Genomic DNA, 25886 nt, shown 5'->3' with positions numbered 1-25886 from the left:
ATTTTTCTTAAATGTGTATTCCTCTCAGCTTTTGTAGGAATTTTTCATAGGAGCCATTTTGAAAGAAAAATTATTCCTGTTATTTAAAGTTCACATGCCAGCTCTTCATATTAATTCTTCTGAATATGTTTACCAAAAATATAAAATACTCCTAAATCTGAATTATTCAGGCACAGCCAGAATTTCAGATAAACTTTGAAGTTTTCCTATTGCTTTAAGAATATTTTAATGAGTTATAGGGAATTAACTTTCCTTTTTAACAAAAGAGAAACTCTTTGTTCTTCCTGTGATAACTTCCTGTGATAACTTGATTATTATAAAGGGAATTCACTTTTTAGAAAATCTTGAATTATAAGTTTGAAGCAGAAAGCCATGTATAATGTTTCTAAGTACCAAACCATTTATAAACTTCTGTGTCATGATCCAAGCCATGATGCCATGTCTTGGGTTATGTAGCTGTTTTTGGGATTGTAGAAACAAAACTTGTCAAATAGAGTGGAGTTCATGGGGAGGAGAAATTGGAAGAAACTGATAATGAATCCTTTTTACTGTATTTGCTGGAGTTGATACTGCTATAAGTCGGAATATATTTGAGTGTTGGCAGCATTGTTTTTGAAGTATAATTTTATGAAAACTAGTTTGCATTAAAATATTTTTAAATGTTGAACTAGATAAAGATTTTAAATTAGTTTTCAAAATTAACTTAAGATATATTCTCACGATGATTTCATTTAGATTTATGATCTCTGTCACTCTTAACAGAGTTTGGTTTTTAAAATAAGTGAATTTGTTTTTAATAGGGAAAATTTGACTATTGGAGACTTTAATTTAGGATCTAATGTCAGCCTGGCAAAAATTAAGCAGGACCAGAAACTGATTGAAGAAAATGAAAGGCTTAAAAATGAGAAGGAGGTTCTTCTTGAAAGTTATAAAGCTCTACAATCCAAAGTAGAACAGACTGCCCAGGAGCTGCAGGTATGGTATGTTCACTGGTATAAGGTAAAGAATGACCATCTGGGTGATCTGTATACTCATCTGCTCTTCTTTGTTTAATTTGCTGGCACTTTTTGTTTTCTTCCCTTTCTCTCCCATCCTCCCTCTTTTCTCCTTTATATTTGTTTACAGATGAAATTTTTTCTTATACTCCAAACTAATCATCTTTGGATTTCTTTGAATGTTTGAAAGATTAATAATCTCTCATTTACATTTCCTTTTATGTTCTTTTAAAAGCTTTTTTTTTTTTTTAAAGGTTTTATTTGTTTATTTGACAGAGAGAGATCACAAGTAGGCAGAGAGGCAGGCAGAGAGAGAGAGGGGGAAGCAGGCTCCCCACTGAGCAGAGAGCCCAATGCGGGGCTTGATTCCAGGACCCTGAGATCATGACCTGAGCCAAAGGCAGAGGTTTAACCCACTGAGCCACCCAGGCGCCCCTCTTTTAAAAGCTTTTAACTGTGGGAAATTTCATACATTGCAGAAGGAGAGAGAGTTGAATAATTAACCTAGTGTGTTCATCACCTGGTTTTTACAATTACTAGACACAAGGGCAGTCTTTAGAAAAAAAAACAAAACAAAAAAACTATACCTCCTGAGTTATTTTATTTTAAGATATTTATTTATTTATTTGTTTGAGAGAGAGAGAGTGAGAGAGAGAGAGAGAGCGCGCGTGTGCACATGAGCAGGGGCAGAGGGGTGGGAGAAGCAGACTCCCCACTGAGTAGAGAGCCTGATGCAGGGCTTAATTCCAGGACCCTAGGATCATGATCTGAGCTGAAGGCACACTCTTAACCAGTTAAGCCACCCTGGTGCCCCAGAGTTATTTTAAAACAAATCCCATTGATAATACTCTACTGTATATGTTTTAGTTAGTGTCTGCCTCTACTAGAATATAACTTTGAAAAAGACAACTGTAATATTATTCATATTTAAAAATTAACAGTAATTCCTTAATATCTTTTAATATCCAGCGTTCAGATTTCCTGGATTGTTCTATGATTGCCCCTTAGCTTCTTCCAGTTGGGATCCTAGTTTAGGCTTGTGCATTGCATTTTGGATGATAAATCTCTTAAATTTCTTAATCTGCATCCTTGTGTTGCTTAAGAGGCTCCTTTATCTGCATATATTTCCTTTTATGGTAGTTAGCTCTCAAGGTTGCTTGGATTCAGGGCATTTACCCCCCCCCCCCACCAAGAATATTGTCTCTTTTTCAAATGTGTGAGTTTTTTCTTACCCTAAATGTGCCACCCTAACACTGTTCTCCAGTGCACCATTACCAACTGGATGTCCCACAATTTATTTGTGATACTAAATACCAGGAGTTGGCACAGACCCCACAAATTAAGGACTCAGTCCCATAAGACTTCTTCCAGTTCAGATTCCAGCCACCATCAGGTTCCCAGGCTACCTACACTTCTGCCTGTAAATTTGAGAGCTCCTATGATCCCTACTACCTTGTTCAGTAATCCACTAAAACAACTCAAGAACTCAGGAAAGTGCTATACTTATGATTACAATTTTATTATAAAGGATATAATGCAGGAACAACGAAATAAAAGGAAGAGATGCATAGAGGAAGTTATGATGGGAGTGAAAGGTGGAGTAGGGGAACTGGGGGTATCTTAGCCTACCACTCTACCAATACATGGATTTGTTCACCAATCTGGAAGCTCCCCCAAACCTACTTATTTGGAGGGTTTTGTTTTTTTGCGTTATGTTTTGTTTTAAATGAAGCTTTTATTAGGTCAGATTGATTAAATCATTGATCATTGATAATTGAACTCGATTTTCAGCCTTTAAATCCATAGGTGGCATTCTCCAGGGAGCTCTGCCTCATAAATCTATAAATCTGGGTACTGTCCATTATAACCTCTTGTTTGTATTTTTAAAGATTTATTTATTTATTTTAGAGAGAGAGGGAGACCGTGCTCTAGGCTGGGGGAGAGGTGAGAAGCGGAGGGAGAGGGGAGAATCCAAGAAGACTCCCTGCTGAGCACCGAGCCCAGTCTCACAACTCTGAGATCATGTCCTGAGCCAAAATCAAGAGTCTGGTTATTTAACTGACTGAGCTATCCAGGCGCCCCATAACTAACCTTTTATCTGGGGACATCCTCCTAAGGATGGGCATTTCAGAGAAGGTCTCTTCTTAGAATACAATCTGTTTCTTTAAGGTCTAGTTCATAAGGAGATTAGTCACCTGCCTTTTATTTTTGTCTCTGGGGGTATTCCCCTGTCCTCTTCTGTGAAGAGTATAAATGGATCACAGGCCATCTACTTTACCTACTCAAGATATAAAATGCTCATTTCCACTTCAGAAAGTTCCTTGTTGCCTCCCGACAGTCTAACCACTTTTCCTCCCACTCAAGGCAACCACTATTCTGATTTATATCACCATAGTTTAGTTTTCCTGGTCCTGTATTTCATAAAAGGAATCCTCTGATACGTGTTCTTTTGTGTCTGGCTTCATTCACTGAACACAATTGTTGTGACATTTATTTATGTTGTGTATATTATGTTTGTTCATTTTTATTACTGAGTAGTAGTCCATTGTAGCAATATACCACAGTTTGTATTTAGGGTGTTTGTTTCTGGTTTTTAGTTGTTAAGAGTAAAGCCATTGTGAATATTTTTGTATGGGTCTTTTAGTGGGTATATACATTCATGTAACTTGGATTAGAGATTCTTTCCTCAGCCATATCCCATCTACTGATAAGTGCATCAAACGTGTTCATCTCTGCTCTAGTGTTTTTGATCTCTCATTGTCTTTCTGTTCTTGCATGCTGTCTACTTACTTACATACTAGAGCCCTTAGCATATTAATCATGTCATGTTTAAAATTTCTGGTCTGACAGTTTGAGCATCTATCCATGCCCTGTCTGAGTCTGATTCTTGATTTGTCTCTTCCAAGTGTGGGTTTTTTTTTTGTCTTTTAGTATATATTCTCCCTTTCTGCCTTTGCTTATGTGCACACCCTCTCTTTCTCTCTCTCTCTTTCTGTCAAATAAATAAATAAAATCTTAAAAAATATATAGTTTCCCTGAGGTTAGATCTTGTTAAGAATAGAATACTCTGGTGTAAAATGTTTCCTTTCCCCCTTTCCCTTTTGGAAGCTGGAGGGGATTTTTCTCTTTTATTTCTGTGTGAGAACATGGTAGAGATCCTGGGGGTAAAACTCATAAAACTGAAGGCATCCTGGTGACCGGGTCTGCCTGGAGTTTTTAACTGAGTTGTTCACATTAAGTCTTCAGTGTTGTCATTTGAAGTTGAGGTTTACCTATTTGAGACTGGTTCCCTCAGAGGTTGCTGTTCCTTGTAAGTTGTGAATGGCTTTTGGTTCCCAGTCTCTCCAGTTTTGGGGGTAGTAGTTTGTCCTGTGACCTTAACTTACTTTCTTTCTTTCTTTCTTTCTTTCTTTCTTTCTTTATAAATATATAATGTATTATTAGCCCCAGGGTTACAGATCTGTGAATCACCAGGTTTACACACTTAACAACATTCACCGTAGCACATACTCTCCCCAGTATCCATAACCCCACCACCCTCTCCCTCCCCACTCCCCCCAGTCCTCCTCAGTTTGTTTTGTGACATTAAGAATCTCTTATCTTTTGTCTCCCTCCCAATCCCATCTTGTTTCATTTATTCTTTCCTACCCTCCAGACCCCCAACATTGCATCTCCACTTCCTCATATCAGGGAGATTGTATGATAGTTGTCTTTTTCCAATTGACTTATTTCGCTAAGCATAATACCCTCTAGTTCCATCCACATCGTTGCAAATGGCAAGATTTCATTTCTTTTTCTTTTTCTTTTTTTTAAAAAAAAAATTTTTTTTTTAAAGATTTTATTTATTTATTTGACAGAGAGGGATCACAAGTAGGCAGAGAGGCAGGCAGAGAGAGAGAGAGAGAGGAGGAAGCAGGCTCCCTGCTGAGCAGAGAGCCTGATGTGGGACTCAATCCCAGGACCCTGAGATCATGACCTGAGCCGAAGGCAGCGGCTTAACCCACTGAGCCACCCAGGCGCCCCTCTTTTTTTTTTTTTTTTTTAAGATTTTATTTATTTATTTGACAGAGAGAAATCACAAGTAGACGGAGAGGCAGGCAGAGAGAGAGAGAGGGAAGCAGGCTCCCTGCTGAGCAGAGAGCCCGATGCTGGACTCGATCCCAGGACCCCGAGATCATGACCTGAGCCAAAGGCAGCGGCTTAACCCACTGAGCCACCCAGGCACCCAAGATTTCATTTCTTTTGATGGCTGCATAGTCCTTCATTGTAGATATATACCACATTTTCTTTATCCATTCATCTGTATTTGGACATCTAGGTTCTTTCCATAGTTTGGTTATTGTGGACATTGCTGCTACAAACATTTGGGTGCACGTGCCCCTTCGGATCACTACGTTTGTATCTTTAGGGTAAATACCCAATAGTGCAGTTGCTGGGTTGTAAGGTAGCTCTATTTTCAACTTTTTGAAGAACCTCCAGGTTGTTTTCCAGAATGGCTGCACCAGCTTGCATTCCCACCAACAGTGTAGGAGGGTTCCCCTTTCTCCGCATCCTTGCCAGCATCTGTCATTTCCTGACTTGTTAATTTTAGCCATTCTGACTGGTGTGAGGTGATATCGCATTGTGGTTTTGATTTGTATTTCCCTGATGCCGAGTGATGTGGAGCAATTTTTCATGTGTCTGTTGGCCATCTGGATGTCTTCTTTGCAGAAATGTCTGTTTATGTCTTCTGACCATTTCTTGATTGGATTATTTGTTCTTTGGGTGTTGAATTTTCTAAACTCTTTATAGATTTTGGATACTAGCCCTTTATCTGCTATGTCATTTGCAAATATCTTCTCCCATTCTGTCAGTTGACTTTTGATTTTGTTAACTGTTTCCTTTGCTGTGCAAAATCTTTTGATCTTGATGAAGTCCCAATAGTTCATTTTTGCCCTTGCTTCTATTGCCTTTGATGATGTTCCTAGGAAGAAGTTGCTGCGGCAGAGGTCGAAGAGGTTGCTGCCTGTGTTCTCCTCAAGGATTTTGATGGATTACTTTCTCACATTGAGGTCCTTCATCCATTTTGAGTCTATTTTTGTGTGTGGTGTAAGGAAATGGTCCAATTTCATTTTTCTGCATGTGGCTGTCTAATTTTCCCAACACCATTTGTTGAAGAGGCTGTCTTTTTTCCATTGGACATTCTTTCCTGCTTTGTCGAAGCTTAGTTGACCATAGAATTGAGGGTCTGTTTCTGGGCTCTCTCTTCTGTTCCATTGATCTACGTGTCTGTTTTTGTGCCAGTACCATACCAACCAAATACCATACCATGTGTCTTGATGATATCAGCTGTGTAATAGAGTTTGAAGTCTGGAACTGTGATGCCACCAACTTTGGCTTTCTTTTTCAATATTCCTTTGGCTATTCGAGGTCTTTTCTGGTTCCATATAAATTTTAGGACTAATTGTTCCATTTCCTTGGAAAAAATGGATGGTATTTTGATAGGGATTACATTAAATGTGTAGATTGCTTTAGGTAGCATAGACATTTTCACAATATTTGTTATTCCAATCCATGAACATGGAATATTTTTCCATTTTTTTGTCTTCCTCAGTTTCTTTCATGAGTACTTTATAGTTTTTTGAGTACAGATTCTTTGCCTCTTTGGTTAGGTTTATTCCTAGGTATCATGGTTTGGGGTGCAATTGTAAATGAGATGGACTCCTTAATTCCTCTTTCTTCTGTCTTGTTGGTGTAAAGAAATGCAACTGATTTCTGTGCATTGATTTTATATCCTGACACTTTACTGAATTCCTGTACAAGTTCTAGCAGATTTGGAGTGGAGTCTTTGGGGTTTTCCTCATATAGTATCATATCATCTGCAGAGAGTGAGAGTTTAACTTCTTCTTTGCCTGTTTGGATGCCTTTAATTTCTTTTTGTTGTCTGATTGCTGAGGCTAGGACTTCTAGTACTATGTTGAATAGCAGTGGTGATATGACCTCTTCTTTCTTAAAGAATAAGAAGGCTTGTTGATTTTTTCAGTTTGTTCAGCTTTTTATTTGTTGTTAGGATGGTGTAGTGACTTTCAGGCTTTTTGCATGCTGGACCAGAAACCTGAAGTTTTTAATGCTTTCAAAGTGCTGGTTTCTGTATCTGTTGGTTTTAAAAATTTATTTCTTTTTTATTTTATTAATTGATTTTTTTTTTTTTTTTAGTTTACGATTACCTTCTTTCCTCTTTAATTTGCCCTTCTATCTTCTTCAGATGGAAATTCATATCATTTTTGATCTTTTGTTCTTTTAGAACATTTAAAGATAATTTTTTTAAAAGATCTTATTTATTTATTTGACTGAGAGAGAGATCACAAGTAGGCAGAGAGGCAGGCAGAGGGGGCAGGAAACAGGCTACCCACTGAGCAGAGAGCCCAAAATGGGGCTGGATCCCAGGACCTTGAGATCCTGACCTGAGCCAAAGGTAGAAGCTTAAGCCACTAAGCCACCCAACCACTCCTAAAGATACTTCTTTTTAAGTACTGCTTTATCTGTAGGCCACAGATTTTGATACTTTGTTTTTCTTAATTAAACATGTTTTTAAAATTCTGTGATTTTTGTTTGAATCATGAGTTATTTAGAAATACATTGTCTAATTTTCAGATATTTGGAGATTTTTTTTCCTCCCAGTATATTTTTGTTACTGAGTTTTAGTTAATCTCTTTTTATTAGGGAGCAAACTTTCTTTGGTTTCACTTCTTTTAAATTTACTGTGATTTGTTTTATTACCCAGCATATGATTTGTCTTTGGAAGTGTTCCCATGTACTTTAAAAAATTGTGTAGGGGCGCCTGAGTGGCTTAGTGGGTTAAAGCCTCTGCCTTCGGCTCAGGTCATGATCCCAGAGTCCTGGGATTGAGCCCTGCATTGGGCTCTCTGCTCAGCAGAGAGCCTGCTTCCTTCTCTCTCTGCCTGCCTCTCTGCCTACTTGTGATCTCTCTCTCTGTCAAATAAATAAATAAAATCTTTAAAAAAAAAAAAACTGTGTATATTTTACAGTTGTGTGGTAGAGTGTTTTGTGCATAAAATCAAAGGAGCTGAGATTATTGTTGAAGTCTTTTGTATTTGGACAGATTTTTCTGTCTACTTGTTCTATCAGTTCCCAGAGAGGAGTGTTGAAATCTCCATATATTATTGTGGTTTTCTCTGTTTCTTCCTTTTTTCTGTTAAGTTTTACTTGGTGGAGTTGAGACTTTGTTATTAGTTGGATACACAGTTAGAATAGTGTCTTCCTGAATCATCTTTATGCAATATCCCTGTTTATTGCTGGGAATGCTCCCTGCACTGAAGTCCACATTGCCTGATATTAATATAGCCATATTTGCGTGGTATATCTTTTCCATCCTTTAATTTTTATGTCTTTATATCTAGTAAGTATGTCTTATGAGCAACATATAGTTGAAACTAAGGCTTTTTATCCCAATTTATAATCTCCTATCTTTTAATTGGAGTGTTAATCTAGTTTTCATTTATTGTAATTATTGATGTGGTTGGGTTTGAATTTGCCATCTGTTGTCTTATTGGTTCTTTGTCTTAAAAACCATACTATTTTCAGTTTTTTAAAAATATAAGTTGACTAATAATAGCCTTGGGAACCAGTTTAATTTCACAATTCTTTTAGATCTACATGATTCTTTACCTCAGTATTTTAAAGTTTTCTTACACATATAATTCATTAGTAATTTGTATTGAAGATTTGTTTACTATCTTTGTAAAACATTAAATACATTTGCAAAGATAAAAAAACTTTTTATTTTCCCACTCCTATTTCTAGATTTATGTAATTTTTGAATAATTATAATACAAATTCTAGTAGATATAAACAGAGTTAAAAACAAATATAACTGATTCTTCATGGTCATCCTACTTAACAAATGGGAGCCGAAGGACATGAACATACCTGATTGTATCATACTAGTAATAAGCATAAGCATTCAGTATCTGCTGGTTCTCTCTTTTTATTTAACTAGAGAATTGGAGAGAATGTGAGGACTAAGGATCATATTGTATAAATGCTGAATAAAATTTCTATGTTTATGTAATAATCTGGCTTGGAGTATAATTAGAATAAAGCTGCTACGTCTTTAATGATATTACTGCTCTATACATTATTTTAGATAATCATGGTACATTTGTACTTGAGATACTATTCAGAATTAGGGAGTTTAATCTAGCTTAGGTCAGGGAAGTGATGTTTTTGGTTGTTTTGCAATGTAAAATGACACAGGACTTTGTAAAAAAAAAAGTTGTCATTGATAATGATCTCATGTCTCTAGGGATCTTTTACTTATCTTTTTAAAATTTAACTACTGAGACAAAGTATATGAAATTTCTTTCTATTTGGCCTTTTATTAGAATGAAAGATAAAGAGTCTATGATTTGTGTGAAGGTAGAAGCCTGGAATAGATTTATTTTTTTCAGATCCAAACTAGTAGGAAAATAAGTTGTCCTGTGGTTTAATATTTAAAAAGAAAACTTTGTTTCAAAGGATTTATTTATTTATTTTAGAGCAAGATTGAGAGAACATGAGTAGGGGGAGGCTGGGAGGAGAGAAAGAATCTCAAACAGACTCCACACTGAGCATGGAGCCCCATGTGGGCTTGGACTCATGACCCCGTCATTCCCTGAGCCAAAATAAAGAGTTGGATGCTTAACCCACTGAACCACCTAGGTGCTCCCCAATTTTTAAAAAGTAATCTCTATGCCCAATATGGAGCTCAAACTCATGTCCCCGAGATCAAGAGCTCCAGGTTTCACCAACAAGAGCCACCCAGGTACCCAAATATTTTTTAATCTTTAAAATTTTATTTATGCCTTAAAAGTATTTAAGTGACAGTAGAAATATAGTTTCTTGTTCGAGATTCACTAGGGATGTGCTTGTTTTTTGTTGCAGCAAGAGAAAGCGACTACCATGGATTTGACTAAACACTTAGAAAGCACTCTGAAGACTCGTGTAGGTACCAGAATGGAAAATCTGGCAGCTAAGGTTGAAATGTTGAAAGAAATTAGGTAAGTAAAAGCATATTTTTGATAAGGATACTTTTAATTTTCACTTATTTTAAAGATTTATTTATAGAGAGAATATACAAGCAGAGGGAGGGGCAGAGGGAAAGAAGGGAGAGAGAAAGAGAATCTCAAGCAGACTCCATGCTGAGCACAGAGCCTGACTTGGGGCTCAGTTTCACTCCTGAGATCATGACCTGAGCTGAAATCAAGATTCAGATGCTTACCTGACTAAGCCACCCAGGGACCTCGAGAAAGATAATTTAAAATAATTGCTGATTAGTTTGTGCTTTGTTTAAATTCTATACTCATCATTTTTCCTTTGACACTTGATCTTTATATTTTTATGCCTTTAAAAGAGCGAAACTAAAAACACTTAGCCTGAGCTGAATTTTATAGTGTTTGTGTCAGCATTCCTTTGTTAAAACATGGAGTTATATATGGTTATAAAGTCATCTGTGAGAATGAAATTAAAAACCAACACAAGTTCTAAGTGGTAGTTTGATGGGAAACTACTATGCCTATTTTTATTGCTTGGTGTTATTTTTAGGCCTATATCCAAACTAAAGATTTGAAAGAAAAAAGTGGTTTTCATACAGTCAGAAGAAAAATGGTCTTCATGGAATCAGGAGAGAAGAAATTGGTTAGGAATCCTTGTGCAGAGTTTATTAAGCATTTGTCAGACTCTGTATATGATTTATGTAGGTATTTTATATTAATAGATGATTGTCTTATTGCTGGTTAGGGATAATTTCTCCCTCTTTTCTGGAATGTGGGAAAAAATAGTTCTCAAGACAACCTAAATTCCTTTTCATGCTACAAAAAGTACTTAAATCAGTTACTCATTTTCTCAAATACTTGGAAACAATAAGAAGATGTTCATCTGAATTAATATTGTGTGTTGCTGTTTTGTCCAGTGGAAATTTGTATTCTCCAGTATAAATCCATCAGCTGTCATCTGGTTTGTAAGCCTCTAGATAGTTTGAGTAATTTTGTTCCTCTAGAGCCTAATTAAATTTTTTTTTTTGACTTTTAATTTTTTATTTTTTATAAACATATATTTTTATCGCCAGGGGTACAGGTCTGTGAATCACCAGGTTTACACACTTCACAGCACTCACCAAAGCACATACCCTCCCCAATGTCCATAATCCCACCCCCTTCTCCCAAACCCCCTCCCCCCAGCAACCCTCAGTTTGTTTTGTGAGATTAAGAGTCACTTATGGTTTGTCTCCCTCCCAATCCCATCTTGTTTCATTTATTCTTCTCCTACCCACTTAAGCCCCCATGTTGCATCACCACTTCCTCATATCAGGGAGATCATATGATAGTTGTCTTTCTCTGCTTGACTTATTTCGCTAAGCATGATACGCTCAAGTTCCATCCATGTTGTCGCAAATGGCAAGATTTCATTTCTTTTGATGGCTGCATAGTATTCCATTGTGGATATATACCACATCTTCTTGATCCATTCATCTGTTGATGGACATCTAGGTTCTTTCCATAGTTTGGCTATTGTGGACATTGCTGCTATAAACATTCGGGTGCACGTGCCCCTTTGGATCACTACGTTTGTATCTTTAGGGTAAATACCCAATAGTGCAATTGCTGGGTCATAGGGCAGTTCTAATTTCAACATTTTGAGGAACCTCCATGCTGTTTTCCAGAGTGGCTGCACCAGCTTGCATTCCCACCAACAGTGTAGGAGGGTTCCCCTTTCTCTGCATCCTCGCCAGCATCTGTCATTTCCTGACTTGTTTATTTTAGCCATTCTGACTGGTGTGAGGTGATATCGCATTGTGGTTTTGATTTGTATTTCCCTGATGCCGAGTGATATGGAGCACTTTTTCATGTGTCTGTTGGCCATCTGGATGTCTTCTTTGCAGAAATGTCTGTTCATGTCCTCTGCCCATTTCTTGATTGGATTATTTGTTCTTTGGGTGTTGAGTTTGCTAAGTTCTTTATAGATTCTGGACACTAGTCCTTTATCTGATATGTCGTTTGCAAATATCTTCTCCCATTCTGTCAGTTGACTTTTGATTTTGTTAACTGTTTCCTTTGCTGTGCAAAAGCTTTTGATCTTGATGAAATCCCAATAGTTCATTTTTGCCCTTGCTTCCCTTGCCTTTGGCGTTGTTCCTAGGAAGATGTTGCTGTGGCTGAGGTCGAAGAGGTTGCTGCCTGTGTTCTCCTCAAGGATTTTGATGGATTCCTTTCGCACATTGAGGTCCTTCATCCATTTTGAGTCTATTTTTGTGTGTGGTGTAAGGAAATGGTCCAATTTCATTTTTCTGCATGTGGCTGTCCAATTTTCCCAGCACCATTTATTGAAGAGGCTGTCTTTTTTCCATTGGACATTCTTTCCTGCTTTGTCGAAGATTAGTTGACCATAGAGTTGAGGGTCTATTTCTGGGCTCTCTATTCTGTTCCGTTGATCTATGTGTCTGTTTTTGTGCCAGTACCATGCTGTCTTGATGATGACAGCTTTGTAATAGAGCTTGAAGTCCGGAATTGTGATGCCACCAACGTTGGCTTTCTTTTTCAATATCCCTTTGGCTATTCGAGGTCTTTTCTGGTTCCATATAAATTTTAGAATTATTTGTTCCATTTCTTTGAAAAAGATGGATGGTACTTTGATAGGAATTGCATTAAATGTATAGATTGCTTTAGGTAGCATAGACATTTTCACAATATTTATTCTTCCAATCCAGGAGCATGGAACATTTTTCCATTTCTTTGTGTCTTCCTCAATTTCTTTCATGAGTACTTTATAGTTTTCTGAGTATAGATTCTGTGTCTCTTTGGTTAGGTTTATTCCTAGGTATCTTATGGTTTTGGGTGCAATTGTAAATGGGATTGACTCCTTAATTTCTCTTTCTTCTGTCTTGCTTTTGGTGTAGAGAAATGCAACTGATTTCTGTGCATTGATTTTATATCCTGACACTTTACTGAATTCCTGTATAAGTTCTAGCAGTTTTGGAGCCTAATTAACTTTTGAGGCACTACCAGAAATTAAGTGGCTACACTGCCACAGATATGGGGCAGATTTAGGACCAAAATAATCCAATGTATTTTTGTACATTTTTGAGGAAATAATGTGCTATTTGAGTGGTGGCTGTCTTGTTAGAAACTAGAGAAAAGAATATGGATGGACTTTGTTGTTTTTGCTAGCTGGCTTGCTTCTCCAATTGTTTTTTTTTTTCTTTTTTTCCTTTTTTCAACTCTACAAATGTTAGTCTGTTTAATAGGGTACAAGGACTAAGGTGCTTGCAGTCTTGGTTAGCAAGTTTAGCTAAGTCTAACATTTTTAAGGAATTGTTCAGAAATCTAACTGTATACCAGCATTGAAGGTCTATTTGATATGATCAGACTTTTAAAGTTGTCCTTTATTTTATTTTATTATTTTTTTAAGCTTTTATTTTTATTTATTGGACACAGAGAGAGGGTATAGGCAGGGGAGCCGGAGAAGCAGGCTCCCTGCTGAGCAGAAAGCACAATGTGGGGCTGGATCCCAGGGTCTTGAGATCATCACCTTCATGAGCTGAAGGCAGATCCCAACTAATTGAGCTACTCAGGGGCATCTATGTAAAAGTTTTCTAATAAAGTTTTATTTGATTTTTTTCTCAAATGTATATATATATTTCTAAGATTTATTTATTTATTTATTTATTTATTATGCTTCTGTGCAGAAGCAGGGGGGCTGAGTCAGAGGGAGAGGGAGAATGAAAATCTCAAGCAGACTTGTTGCCACGTGTGGGGCCCAACACAGGGCTCCATCCCATGACCCTAAGATCATGGCGTGAGCTGAAATCAAGAGTCTGATGCTTGACCAACTGAACCACCCAGGTGCCCCATGAATCAAATATATTTTAATTACAAATTATGCCAGTTAATTGATGATTTTATGTAAGGTTTTAGCAAGTACCTCTTCATAGCCAACATTGTATGTTGTAACTTTAGACCATTATTATTTAAGCGCAACTTTTTCTCATGTCAATTTAAAAATTTCTTAATCTTTTCCTTTTTGCTTTTGTTTTTAAATAGACGTGTCAACATCAATGTTCGTTTTGGAAATGACCTCTCAGATGCTATGCAAGTGTTAGATGACGAGGGCTTTACTATCCCAGCTTCTTTGACTGAATTAGAGAGAATTTGGGCAGAATACAATCTTGCTCAGAAGAACATACAAACTTGTGAAAATGTGGTGGGTCCAGAATTTTTCTCTCTAAAGGTTTTATTTGTTGATCATATGGGGATATCATTTGGGAAAGATTGTGGATATTATAGTGATACTTTGCATGAAATCTTTAAATTTTATAGCATCTTCATATTAATATTTTGACTCCCAATTTTCTTGCCTTGTTAAAAAAAGATAGATAAATGGTGATTGTGGATAAAGTGTTAAGAAAATCTTTTCCCCTTTTTGTATGAACATTTGACCATTGTTCAATTCCTTCTCTTTTTCCTTGGTAATTTAATAAAATAATATTTCAGTCATGTTACTAGGCGGCATTGGTTAGTTAAATCTCCCTAGTTGGTAATTTATATCTGGACTTGAGAAACTTTAAACTATAGATGCTTGGTGGAGGCTCTTGCAACTGGGCTTACCATCCTTGAGGAACTTTGGAAGCTATGCCTATAAAATATGGTGGCTTTTGAAGGGGATGAAGCTTGTAAGCCACGGTGGTTGTGACACCTGCTAATGTATATTGTTTTGGGGTCTGAGTGGTGTGGTGGTCTGAGTGGTGTGCAGTATTGGACTCTGCCTTACTATTAAATGCTATTTAAGCACCCGTTATTGAAAGGTGGTTATTTGTGGGTAGGGGAGGGTATGAAGAGCAGATTATTTCCTATGAAATCTTTATTAGCATAGGTACAAGTATATTTCCTCTCACAATTTTCTTTAGTTTATATTGAGCTGAACAGAGCTCCTGTTTTTCATATGAAGATACTTAACACAATCATAACTTTCCTTATACCTATGAGTTCCATACTTGTGTTTGAAGTTGCTCCATCTGAATTATTGGTGGTTTCTATGGTTTCTACCTCTGGGGATTGTACCCCAAAAGTCGTCTTCCTAGTTCATACCTAGGTTGCCCAGTTGGCAATAGCTGACTGTAGGCGAGAACAGAATAACTAGGTCTTTGGAAATTCCAGGATTGTTAAATTTGTACAAGGGACTGTATTTGTGTCATTTTACATGTTAGACCCTAACTGATCACTTCTAATTACAGAAGAAAAAAGTGACAAAAGCAATGAGTTTGATCTATATGAAACACAGGTAATGTGATTAGGTAGTTTATAAACTTCTTCTTTACACTTTTAAAATGGACAGTTTTGTTCTTATTTTATAAATGAGAAAATTGAGGCCTACAAGGTTTAAGGAAATTGCTGAAGATTAAATAGTTGTAAATGTTAAAACGGTATTTGAACCTAAGTATGTCTGACTACAAGGTGTATTCTCTTTCCATTTAAACTATGTTGTTGATATTAAAGTAATTCATGATGTCTTTTCTTTTCTTTCTTTTTTTTTTTTTTAAGAATTTTAAAAATTTATTTGACAGAGAGAGAGGCAGTGAGAGAGGGAACACAAACTGGGGGTGTGGGAGAAGGAGAAGCAGACTTCCCACTGAGCAGGAGCCTGATGCGGGGCTGGATCCCAGGACACTGGGATCCTGACCTGAGCCAAAGGCATACATTTAACTGACTGAGCCACCTAGGTGCCCCTCTAGTATATTTAAGAAAAAAAATTATTTATTTACATAAGTAATCTCTACACACAATGTGGAGCTCGAACTCATGACTCTAAGAACAAGAGTCATATGCTGTCCAGACTGAGCCAGCCAGATGCTCCTTTGATTTTTTTTTTTTAAAGGAGATATTTGGGGACACCTGGGTGGCTCAGTCATTAAGCATCTGCCTTCAGTTCAGGTCATGATTCTAGGGTCCTGGAATTGTGAAGGTGCATCGGGCTCCCTGCTCAGTGAGAAGCCTGCTTCCCTCTCTCCCACTTCCTGTTTGTGTTCCCTCTTTCGCTGTCTCTCTCTCTGTCAAATAAATAAAATCTTAACAAAACAAAACAAAACATGGGGGCTTAAGTGGGAACATGGGGGCTTAAGTGGGTAAGAGAAGAATCAATGAAACAAGATGGGATTGGGAGGGAGACAAACCATAAATTACTCTTAATCTTACAAAACAAACTGAAGGTTGCTGGGGGAAGGGGGGTTGGAAGAAGGGGGGGTGGGGTTATGGACATTGGGGAGGGTATGTGCTTTGGTGAGTGCTGTGAAGTGTGTAAACCTGGCGATTCACAGACCTGTACCCTGGGGATAAAAATACATGTTTATAAAAAAATAAAAAATTAAAAAAAAAAAGGACTTATTTGTTTCTGCTTACTGCTAAAGCAGCCCCTTACGTTTCAGGATTTAATTTTGGGCTTCATTTCCTGAAAGTTCATTTGATAGACTGAAGAGTGGATTATTGAATAAATCCAGAGTTATAACTGCTGCTGAGTTGCCTTTTTTTTTTTTTAAAGAGAGGGGTGAGGAGGGGCAGAGGGAAAGGGAGAGAGAATCTTAAGCAGGTTCCATGCCTAGTGCAGAGCCAGATCTCATGATGAGACCATGGCCTGAGCTCATATCAAAAGGTGGACACTTAACCACCTGAGCTATCCAGGCATCCGGCATTTTATTTCCCTTATTGAACTTAATTTAGGTCTAGTGTTATTTCATTTATGTATTTTGTACAGTACCTCAACCTGATTGCCATGTGTATTTTTAATGAGATTCTTTTCTTTTTTGCGTATAGTTATAAAATGGCCTGGTTGAACTTACACAAAAAAAGAATATAAAATTCAAGCTTTTTAGTGTATGTGGCAGACACTGCAATAGGTAGCAGAGACACAGATTTGTTTAAGACATGATTCTCTTGGATGTGGGATATACATATAAATAGTTTCAATGTAGCTTGATAAGTACTATAATAGAGATAATGCATAGAATTCTTGGATCTCTCTCATATGCCTATTTCCAAACCTAACCTCTTAGACAAATTGGAGGTTTTACCATGGTGGAGATTAACTGAATCTCGAAGGGTAGGTAGTTGAAGGAATTGACAGGTGGAATGGGAGCAGGAGGGAGTTAGTGTATAATTAATAATAGGAACTTGGATAATTTTTTAAGAAAAACAAAAATTTCAGTGTTGTCCATATAGTGGGAAAAATAAGAGTAGGATTATGAAATACCTTATTTCTAATTAAGGTAAAGAAAGCTCTTTGTTAGTTTGGTGATCTCAGGAGAAAGATGCTTGTCTTAAAAGCTACTGTGTTTGGAGAATGTAATGTTAAATTTTACTCACTTTAAGACATTAGTTTTTTTTTTTTTTTTACATAGGTCACTCACTTTAAGACATTAGTTTTTTTTTTTTTTTTTTTTACATAGGTCAGTGTGTATAAAAATAAAAACCAGCTAGTGTATTAATGATTGTTATTCTTTGTTTTCTTTCTCCAGAACGAAGGGAGTATTTTGATTGCCAAAAGAAATGAAGTGCAACAGAAACTGAACATGGCAGTAGAAGTTTTTATTCTGGAAGTAGATGAGTTACCTCTTAATAAACGCTTGAAAACATTGCAGGTTAGAATTTAAAAAGATATATATATACATTAAAATATGTTTATCATTTGAGAGGTGAAATATGCATTTACCTTGAGATTTCAGATAGTACTAATGGCTACAAAATGTTATCTTCTTTTGGATGAATTCAAATTTCTTTTTAATAGGATTAAAATACTACTTTAATCTATTTAATATGTTTATATATGTATATCTATCCTGCAAATAAGGTAAAATGGTCAGACACATCAGGATTGCTAGAGTGGCATTCACTGGGAAAACTCATGGATACAGAAGCTGTAGCAGGCATGTGAGTCCCTGTTGTCTGTTGCATTTCAGCAGAAAATCTGGTAGGGTCACATGTCAAGAGTTTAGAAGAGGAGTCCTGATCCAGTATCAGGGGCTAGAGTACAGTAGCTCTAGGTTGTTATGCAACCTTATCTTCAGCCTTATCCTGCCATCTCTGCAATGACTTTAATTTGGAGTGAATGCACATGTGACAGTGTTATGAAACATTTTTGTCTTTGTTTATTCAGATTTTTTTTTAGTCTCCTTTAATGATGTTTTAAAATTTTTCTCTAAAAACCCTCTGGCATTTCTTCATTTAACTTCAAGATATGTATACTTTTGGTTGCTTTTGTGGCTATTACCTTACTTTCCATTTCTTATTTTTGATGGTGTAGTGGAATACTGTTGATTTTTATTTATTTGTTTGCTTATTTATTTTTACTGTTTTTTAAAAAAATATTTTATTTATTTGACAGAGATCACAAGTAGGCAGAGAGGCAGGCAGAGAGAGAGGGGGGGAGGTAGGCTTCCCGCTGAGCAAGAGCCCGATGTGGGGCTCTATCCCAGCACCCTGGGATCATGACCTGAGCTGAAGGCAGAGGCCCAACCTACTGAGCCACCCAGGCGCCCTTTTACTGTTGACTTTTATACATTGATGTCTCTGGCAACTCTCCTGAACTCTTTTAGTTCTCATTTCTCTATTAATATTCTTTGAACTTTCTTTGTGGTCATATCATTTGAAAACAACAGCCATCTTCTCCATCTACTTTTTATATATTTTTGGACTTTTACTGCATTGGTCAGCATCTTTAGTAACAAGTTAAATCTTGGCTGTGCTAGTTGGCATCCTTGTTTTATTTTGGATCGCAGGGAATGAGTTTGCTAGAGAGTTGGGGAAAAGGATATTCAGGGACATCTTGATACTGTCTCTTTCTGTCTGCCTGGAGGAAGATGTAGTTTAGATAATACCACGTATAGTATAAGTTCTTCCAGAATTGTGAAGTGACCTTTGCATGCAAAAGGGCAGTGGTGTAGTAAGAATGTACCTGTTGATAGTGCAGTTTTTACTTTACCCTGTGAAGGTCTTTTTCTTCTCATGAACTGCTAGTAAACATAGGTTTGCAACCGAGATGATTGTAAAAACTCTTCTTAAAGCTTAATCTTATGAGAGTTTTTGCTATATCTGGTTTGTTTCCCTTTATATTATTCCTCTTGGTCACCAGAATATTTTTTAAACTTCTGTTTTGATGAAGTAGTTTGATATTTACCTATATTCTTGAAATACTTAAGAAATAAAACCTATACTTCAATTATGGAGGTCAGAGAAGTTAAAGTTCATGATTTCTGATTTCCTCAACAGTTACTGAGCCTTCTTTTGTAGCCTAAAATACATGGTTGATTGTTTATGACTGTTCCTTATAAGGTAAAAAAGAAAGTATATTCCAGGTATACTTGGTATGCAGGTCCTGATGTATAGCTATTATTTTAATCCTTAATCTTCTGTATCTTTTCTTAGTTTTTTATCTGATCAGTTTATCAGTTTTGAGAGATTGTTATATATTCTAGTTCTTTAATTGTTTAAAAAAAAAGTCAGTGCTGGGGCACCTGGGTGGTTCATTGTTAAGCTTCTGCCTTCAGTTCAGGTCATAATCCCAGGGTCCTGGGATCAAGCCAGTGTCAGTCTCCCTGCTCACCAGGAAGCCTGCTTCTTCCTCTCTCATTCCCCCTGCTTGTATTCCCCCTCTGACTGTGTCTTTCTCTGTCAAATGAATAAATCAAATCTTTAAAAAAAAAGTTAGTGTTGTATTGTTGGGTGTTAAAGTATTTATGATTGTTATGTATTTTATTTTACTTTATTTATTTATTTATTTATTTATTTGTATATATATATTTTAAAGATTTTATTTATTTATTTGACAGAGAGAGATCACAAGCAGACGGAGAGGCAGGCAGAGAGAGAGAGAGAGGGAAGCAGGCTCCCTGCTGAGCAGAGAGCCCGATGCGGGACTCGATCCCAGGACCCCGAGATTATGACCTGAGCCAAAGGCAGCGGCTTAACCCACTGAGCCACCCAGGCGCCCCTACTTTATTTATTTTAAAGATTTTATTTATTTGACAGAGAGAGCACAATGAGAGAGGGAACTGAAGCATGGGGAGTGGGAGAAGCAGGCTTCCTGCTGAGCAGGGAGCCTGATGCAAGGCTCGATCCTAGGACTCTGGGATCATGACCTGAGCCGAAGGCAGACACTTAACGACTGAGCCACCCAGCCACCCCTGTTATGTATTTTAAACTGTTTTCTTTTTCACCATTATGTGACCTTACTTTTCCTTCATGGTATTAAAATATTGTTTCCTTTAAAAATTCCTTTTCTGCCTCTATTTTTTGCTTTATCTTCTTTCCCTCCCTTTATCTTATTTTTTATTTTAAAATTTTTTAGAAGATTTTAATTTATTTAACTGACAGAGAGAGAGAGAGAAAGCGCGTGCACAGCAGGGTGAGGGGGAGCAGCAGAAGGAGAGGAAGAAACAGGCTCCCCACTGAACAAGGAGCCCAATGCAGGGCTTGATCCCAGGACCCTGGGATCATGACCTGAGCCAAAGGCAGATGCTTAACCTACTAAGCCACCAGGCACCCCACCCTCCCTTTATTTTAAATTGAATGTCTTTCTTAGACAACATACTAATGGATCATTTTTTAAAAGAAGCTAATGTATAAATTTGTCTTTTGATGGGTAACTTGATTTATATGTTTATAATTACTGTTTTATTAGAACATATTTCTGTAATTGTTTTGTGTTTCTGTTGGTCATGGTTTCTATTTTTTCCCCCCTTTCCTACCTTATACCACTAATATCTTAGAACATTCTCATCTGCCTTTGGTGTGTCTTCTTGCTGTGTATTTCTCTCCTAAGAATCAGCTAACCACTTGTTTAGGATTTTAATTACAGAATGTTACAGGTATTGTAAATGATAATTCAGATAACAGACTTTAGAGTTATTCTCTCATTCTTATTTGATAAATTGTTGGATATCTTTTGGTTTTCTCTGTGTATTGGAGTATTTTCTCAAAGTACCTTATTCCCTTAAATATTTATTTATTTATTTATTTATTTATTTATTTTAGAGAGAGAGAGAGGGTGGAGGGAGGGGCAGAGGGAGAGGTTTTCAAGCAGAGTCCCATTGAGCTTGGAGCCCGATATAGGGCTCAGTGTAATGTCTCATGAGATTATGGCCTGAGACGGAACTAAGAGTTGGATGCTTATTTGACTGAGCCACCCAGGTGCCCCCTCTAAGAGTACTTTCAAAGAGCTCTTTGTGTGGTTGATTTTGTAAAGTATTAAGTGTCTCAGGATATCTTTTTTTTTTAGAAAATTTTAATACCATTTGTTTATTTGAGAGAGAGTGTGAGCGATCCAGCATGGGGTGGTGGCGGGCAGGGAAGAGAAGCAGACTTCCTGCTCAGCAAGGACTCTGGGATCATGATATGAGCCGAAGGTAGATGCTTAACTAACTGACCACCTAGGCACCCCTGTCTCAGTATATCTTATTTAAACATTTAAACAGTTGATTGCATTTACGTACTTTAAACAGTTGTTTCATTGGCTATAAAATATTTGATTCAAAGTCCATAGTTCTTTCAAAATTTGACGATAATAATCCATTGTCTTCTTCTCATAGTTGTTACCAGTCTGATTTTTGTTCTTCTGTGACGTTTTTCCTCCACTGAAAACTTTAATGTTTTCTCTTGACTTTGTTCCTAATCTGCACTGAAGTTTCTATTTAATCTGAGTCCATTCAGTCTGAGATTTTCTATTTTTCTTTAACTCTATGGAATATTTGATAATTATTTCTTAAGATATTATCCCTTCTTCTCTCCTACCCCTTCTCTCCTCAATTTACTTTGTCTTTTATCCTGGGACTTCTGTTAGATGTACATTTAAATTTCTTCTATCCTCTACATATTTTAATTGTTCCTGTATGTTTTCTATCTTTATCCTTTTCTGAGTCTCTTTGGGGGGATCTGAGGAATCCTTGACTTAATCATCTAGCTCACTAATTAGTTCTCTAGCTGTATCCTTTTTGCCATTTAGTGAATGCATTGTATTCTTTATTTCAAAGATTATTTCTTTTATACCTAATATTTTCAGTTGGTTATTGTCTATAAGTACTTGATTTTGCCTTGTGTTTTAGTATTCTTTTTTTTAATCTTTCTTTTTTTCCCATTTTATTTTATTTTATATCTTTTCAGTGTTCCAGCATTCATTGTTTATGCGCCACACCCATTGCTCCATGCAATACATGCCCTCCATAATATCCACCACCAGGCTCACCCAACCTCCTCCCCACTCCTCTCCCCTCCAAAACCCTCAGTTTGTTTCTCAGAGTCCACAGTCTCTCATGGTTTTTCTCCTCATCCAAGTTCTCCCAACTCACTTCTCCTCTCCATCTCCCAATGTCCTCTGTGTTATTCCTTATGCTTCTCAATTAAGTGAAACCATATGATACTTGACTCTCTCTGCTTGACTTATTTCATTCAGCATAATCTCGTCCAGTTCTGTCCATGTTGATACAAAATTTGGCTATTCATTGTTTCTGATGGAAGCATAATACTCCATTGTGTATATGGACCATATCTTTATCCATTTGTCCATTGAAGGACATCTTGGTTCTTTCCACAGTTTGGCAACTGTGGCCATTGCTGCTATGAACATTGGGGTACAGATGGCCCTTCTTTTCACTATATCAGTATCTTTGGGGTAAATACCCAGTAGTGCAATTGCAGGATCATAGGGAAGTTCTATTTTTAATTTCTTAAGGAATCTCCACACAGTTTTCCAAAGTGGCTGCACCAGCTTGCGTTGCCACCAAGAGTGTAAGAGGGTTCCCCTTTTTCCACACCCTCTCCAACACATGGTGTAAAAGAATGGCTGAGTTTCATTCTTCTATACATAGCTGTCCAATTTTCCCAGCACCATTTATTGAAGAGACTGTCTTTTTTCCACTGTATATTTTTTCTTGCTTTGCCAAAAATTAGTTGACCGTAGAGTTGAGGGTCCATATCTGGGCTCTCTACTCTGTTCCATTGGTCTGTGTGTCTGTTTTTGTGTCAGTACCATGCTGTCTTGGTGATCACAGCTTTGGAGTAAAGCTTGAAATCAGGTAACGTGATGCCCCCAGTTTTGTTTTTCTTTTTCAACATTTCCTTAGCAATTCGGGGTCTTTTCTGGTTCCATACAAATTTTAGGATTGTTTGTTTCAGCTCTTTGAAAAATGCCGGTGGAGTTTTGATTGGGGTGGCATTGAAAGTATAGATTGGTCTAGGCAGTATAGCAGTATAGACATTTTAGCAATGTTTATTCTTCTGATCCATGAGCATGGAATGGTCTTCCATCTTTTTGTGTCTTCTTCAGTTTCTTTCATACACAAAGATAAACTTGAACTGGATAAAAGACCTCAGTGTGAGGCAGGAATCTATCAAAGTCCTAGAGGAGAACTTAGGCAGTAATCTCTTTGACGTCAGCCACAGCAACTTCTTTCAAGATATGTCCCAAAAGGCAAAGGAAACAAAAGGGAAAATGAACTTTTGGGACTTCATCAAGATCAAAAGCCTTTGCATAGTATTCTTTCTTTTTGTTGAGAGTATTTGTTATGCTTATTTCGAGTTCTTTGATTTTGCTTCCTTTTTATAAAGTGACTTAGATTGTTATATTCCTTTCAGAGTTCTTCTGTTAGTCATGGACTTCATCCTTCTCTGTATCCCCTTCAAAGGTCTCGTACTTCCTTGGAGAACTGTAAGCTATCTTGGTTCTGTGCTGTTGTGTAGGTAGGGGATAGGGTGATAGAGGGTTCTGAGAGAGGGGTGAAAGCTTGGAATATAACTTCAAAGACTTCAGGTGGGTTTAGAGAATAGGATGGGGTTGTTACTCAGAGCTTCTAGGGTTACAGTTTGGACTCAGCTACTACCTATAGGCTTTTATTCTAGATGATCTTACTTTTCAGTGGACCTTCCAGTCCCTCTGCCTCAGCCACTACTCTTTTTCAGGTGTTACTATCCTTGGGTGTAAATGCCACCAGGTATTCAGGGGAAAAGGGAAGAAAAGAAAATGCTTAGGGGATGGCTGACTTTTTTTTGGTACAGGTTATCAATTTTTGGTTCATTTAGGTTCTTGTACTGTACTTGTGTAAGTCCATTGCCTCTTGCTTTGTGCTACTGCTTTACAGTGTGAGAGGGAAGGGTGTATGAAGAAGGTTCCCTTTTCCCACATGTTATTTTTGCTGAGGTAAATACATGCCTTCTTCCACTTTGCCATGACTTGCTCATTGCTAAGCACCAGCTATCTTGTCTTTCCAAGAGTTTCTTAGAGTTTTGTGATAAAAATTTCTAGGATCTTTTTAAAGTTTTTCCCTTGTTTCAGTGACATTTCTAGAGTTTTGTTCCTAGAGAGCACCACTAGGCTCTCTTGTCTCTTCTAGTCCTTTCTAAAATGCTTTTTAAGTTCATATATATATTCAGTCACTTCCTTAGTTGGAATTGTCTAACTTTTATTATTATAATCCAAATAAGTCACCTTCTAGGTAGCTTTATATTTTCATATCTAATGTTTCCAAGTTTTATTTATAAGATTCTTAAGGATTGGGTTTCAACATACTGCTTTTCTGTCTCACAGATTTTAATATGGTGCTTGAATCCTAATATGAAGTTAATAAACTTTAACAAACAAATATATTTCTATAGGATCTGTCAACCTCTTTAGAGGCAGTATATGGACAGGCCAAAGAAGGGACAAACTCTGAAGAAATACTTAAGAAATTTTATGACTGGAAGTGTGATAAAAGAGAGGAGTTCACCAGTGTTAGAAGTGAAACAGATGTTTCTCTACAACGTCTCGTAGCATGGTTCCAGAACACTGTGAAGGTAATAAGAGCCCTTGCCCAGTGTTGGTGTTGGTGTTGTAGTGTAAAGCAGGGAATATTGGTTTTATAGTAATTTTCCAAGTGTAATTTACTTCTATTTTGAGGAGGAGAAATGAAGAGGAAGAGAGGGATTGAGGGGAAGTTGCCTGGAATAGAAGGGTGAGGGATTTACATATTTTTATTCTCTAGAAACATATATGGAAAACTGCTTTATAAGCCTTTATACGTATAAGAAAGTATCACTGGCATTTATTACAAGTGTGGTGTATTTTCTATAGCTATAGTGTAGAGATAAGGGTCTTATTGTATTTACATGTGCTTAAAGGGTAGTAGAGCTTTCTTCTTTGTTTAGCTTCTTTTTTAGCAAGATGTGTGTTTTAACATTAGTTGGCCAGCTCCTCATGCTGAAAGTATGTTAATTGGCAGTGTTTAAGTTTTTAAAGTTTTAGATATCTTAAATATCTTAAAGATATCTAACGTAAATGGAGAATACTAATCTCATTTGGTACTAAACATTAGAAATGGTGTTTTGTGTATTATTATTCTTAGTTCTTATTTATTATCACAAAAACACCATGTAATCTTCCAAAAGCTGTGGGGGCATGTAATTTTGTATTAATATACTTGGAATCCTAATTAAATTTCAGCCTCATTTTGTTGCTGATTCTGTTTTCTCTGTTCTTCTGTCTGTTTTACAACCTTCTCAGGAAGGGAGGTGTCATTTATCTGTGTGAATGGTTTACAGATATGCATTTCTAGCTTTGTTTTGGGGGAAAAAAGTCTTTAATCTCTCAGCTACCTCCAGAGCTCTTCATTTTGGTACTTTTTAATGGACATATTAACATTAATTATTTCTTTGTTGTCTTTTGTTGTTGATTAGAATGGCTCTCTGCTAAGGTTAACTATCATGTATCCTTTTCTTTCATTTCCGTAGCTGTTTCCCTAATCCAGATCTCCATATTAGTCACATATCTTATCTCTAAAATCAAAGTGACTGCTTGGGACTTTTATGTTCTGTATTATAATTGAGGCCCATGATTTTATTC

The 25886-nt window shown here is 36.9% G+C and overlaps 1 protein-coding gene across 2 annotated transcripts in view; it reads left to right on the top strand.

Annotated features, from left to right (window-relative positions):
* Window positions 1-25886, top strand: part of STK31 (serine/threonine kinase 31) — an 89722-nt gene that overhangs the window by 22958 nt on the left and 40878 nt on the right. For both annotated transcript variants that reach the window (XM_059395686.1, XM_059395684.1), the window contains exons 8-12: window positions 801-975; window positions 9918-10033; window positions 14072-14231; window positions 17536-17658; window positions 24662-24841. In XM_059395686.1, coding sequence (XP_059251669.1) covers window positions 801-975; window positions 9918-10033; window positions 14072-14231; window positions 17536-17658; window positions 24662-24841 — 754 coding nt within the window. The remainder of the gene's footprint in view (window positions 1-800; window positions 976-9917; window positions 10034-14071; window positions 14232-17535; window positions 17659-24661; window positions 24842-25886) is intronic.

This window comes from Mustela nigripes, chromosome 4, assembly GCF_022355385.1.
Source record: "Mustela nigripes isolate SB6536 chromosome 4, MUSNIG.SB6536, whole genome shotgun sequence".
NCBI lineage: Eukaryota > Metazoa > Chordata > Mammalia > Carnivora > Mustelidae > Mustela > Mustela nigripes.
This window is presented reverse-complemented; position numbering and strand designations above follow the sequence as displayed.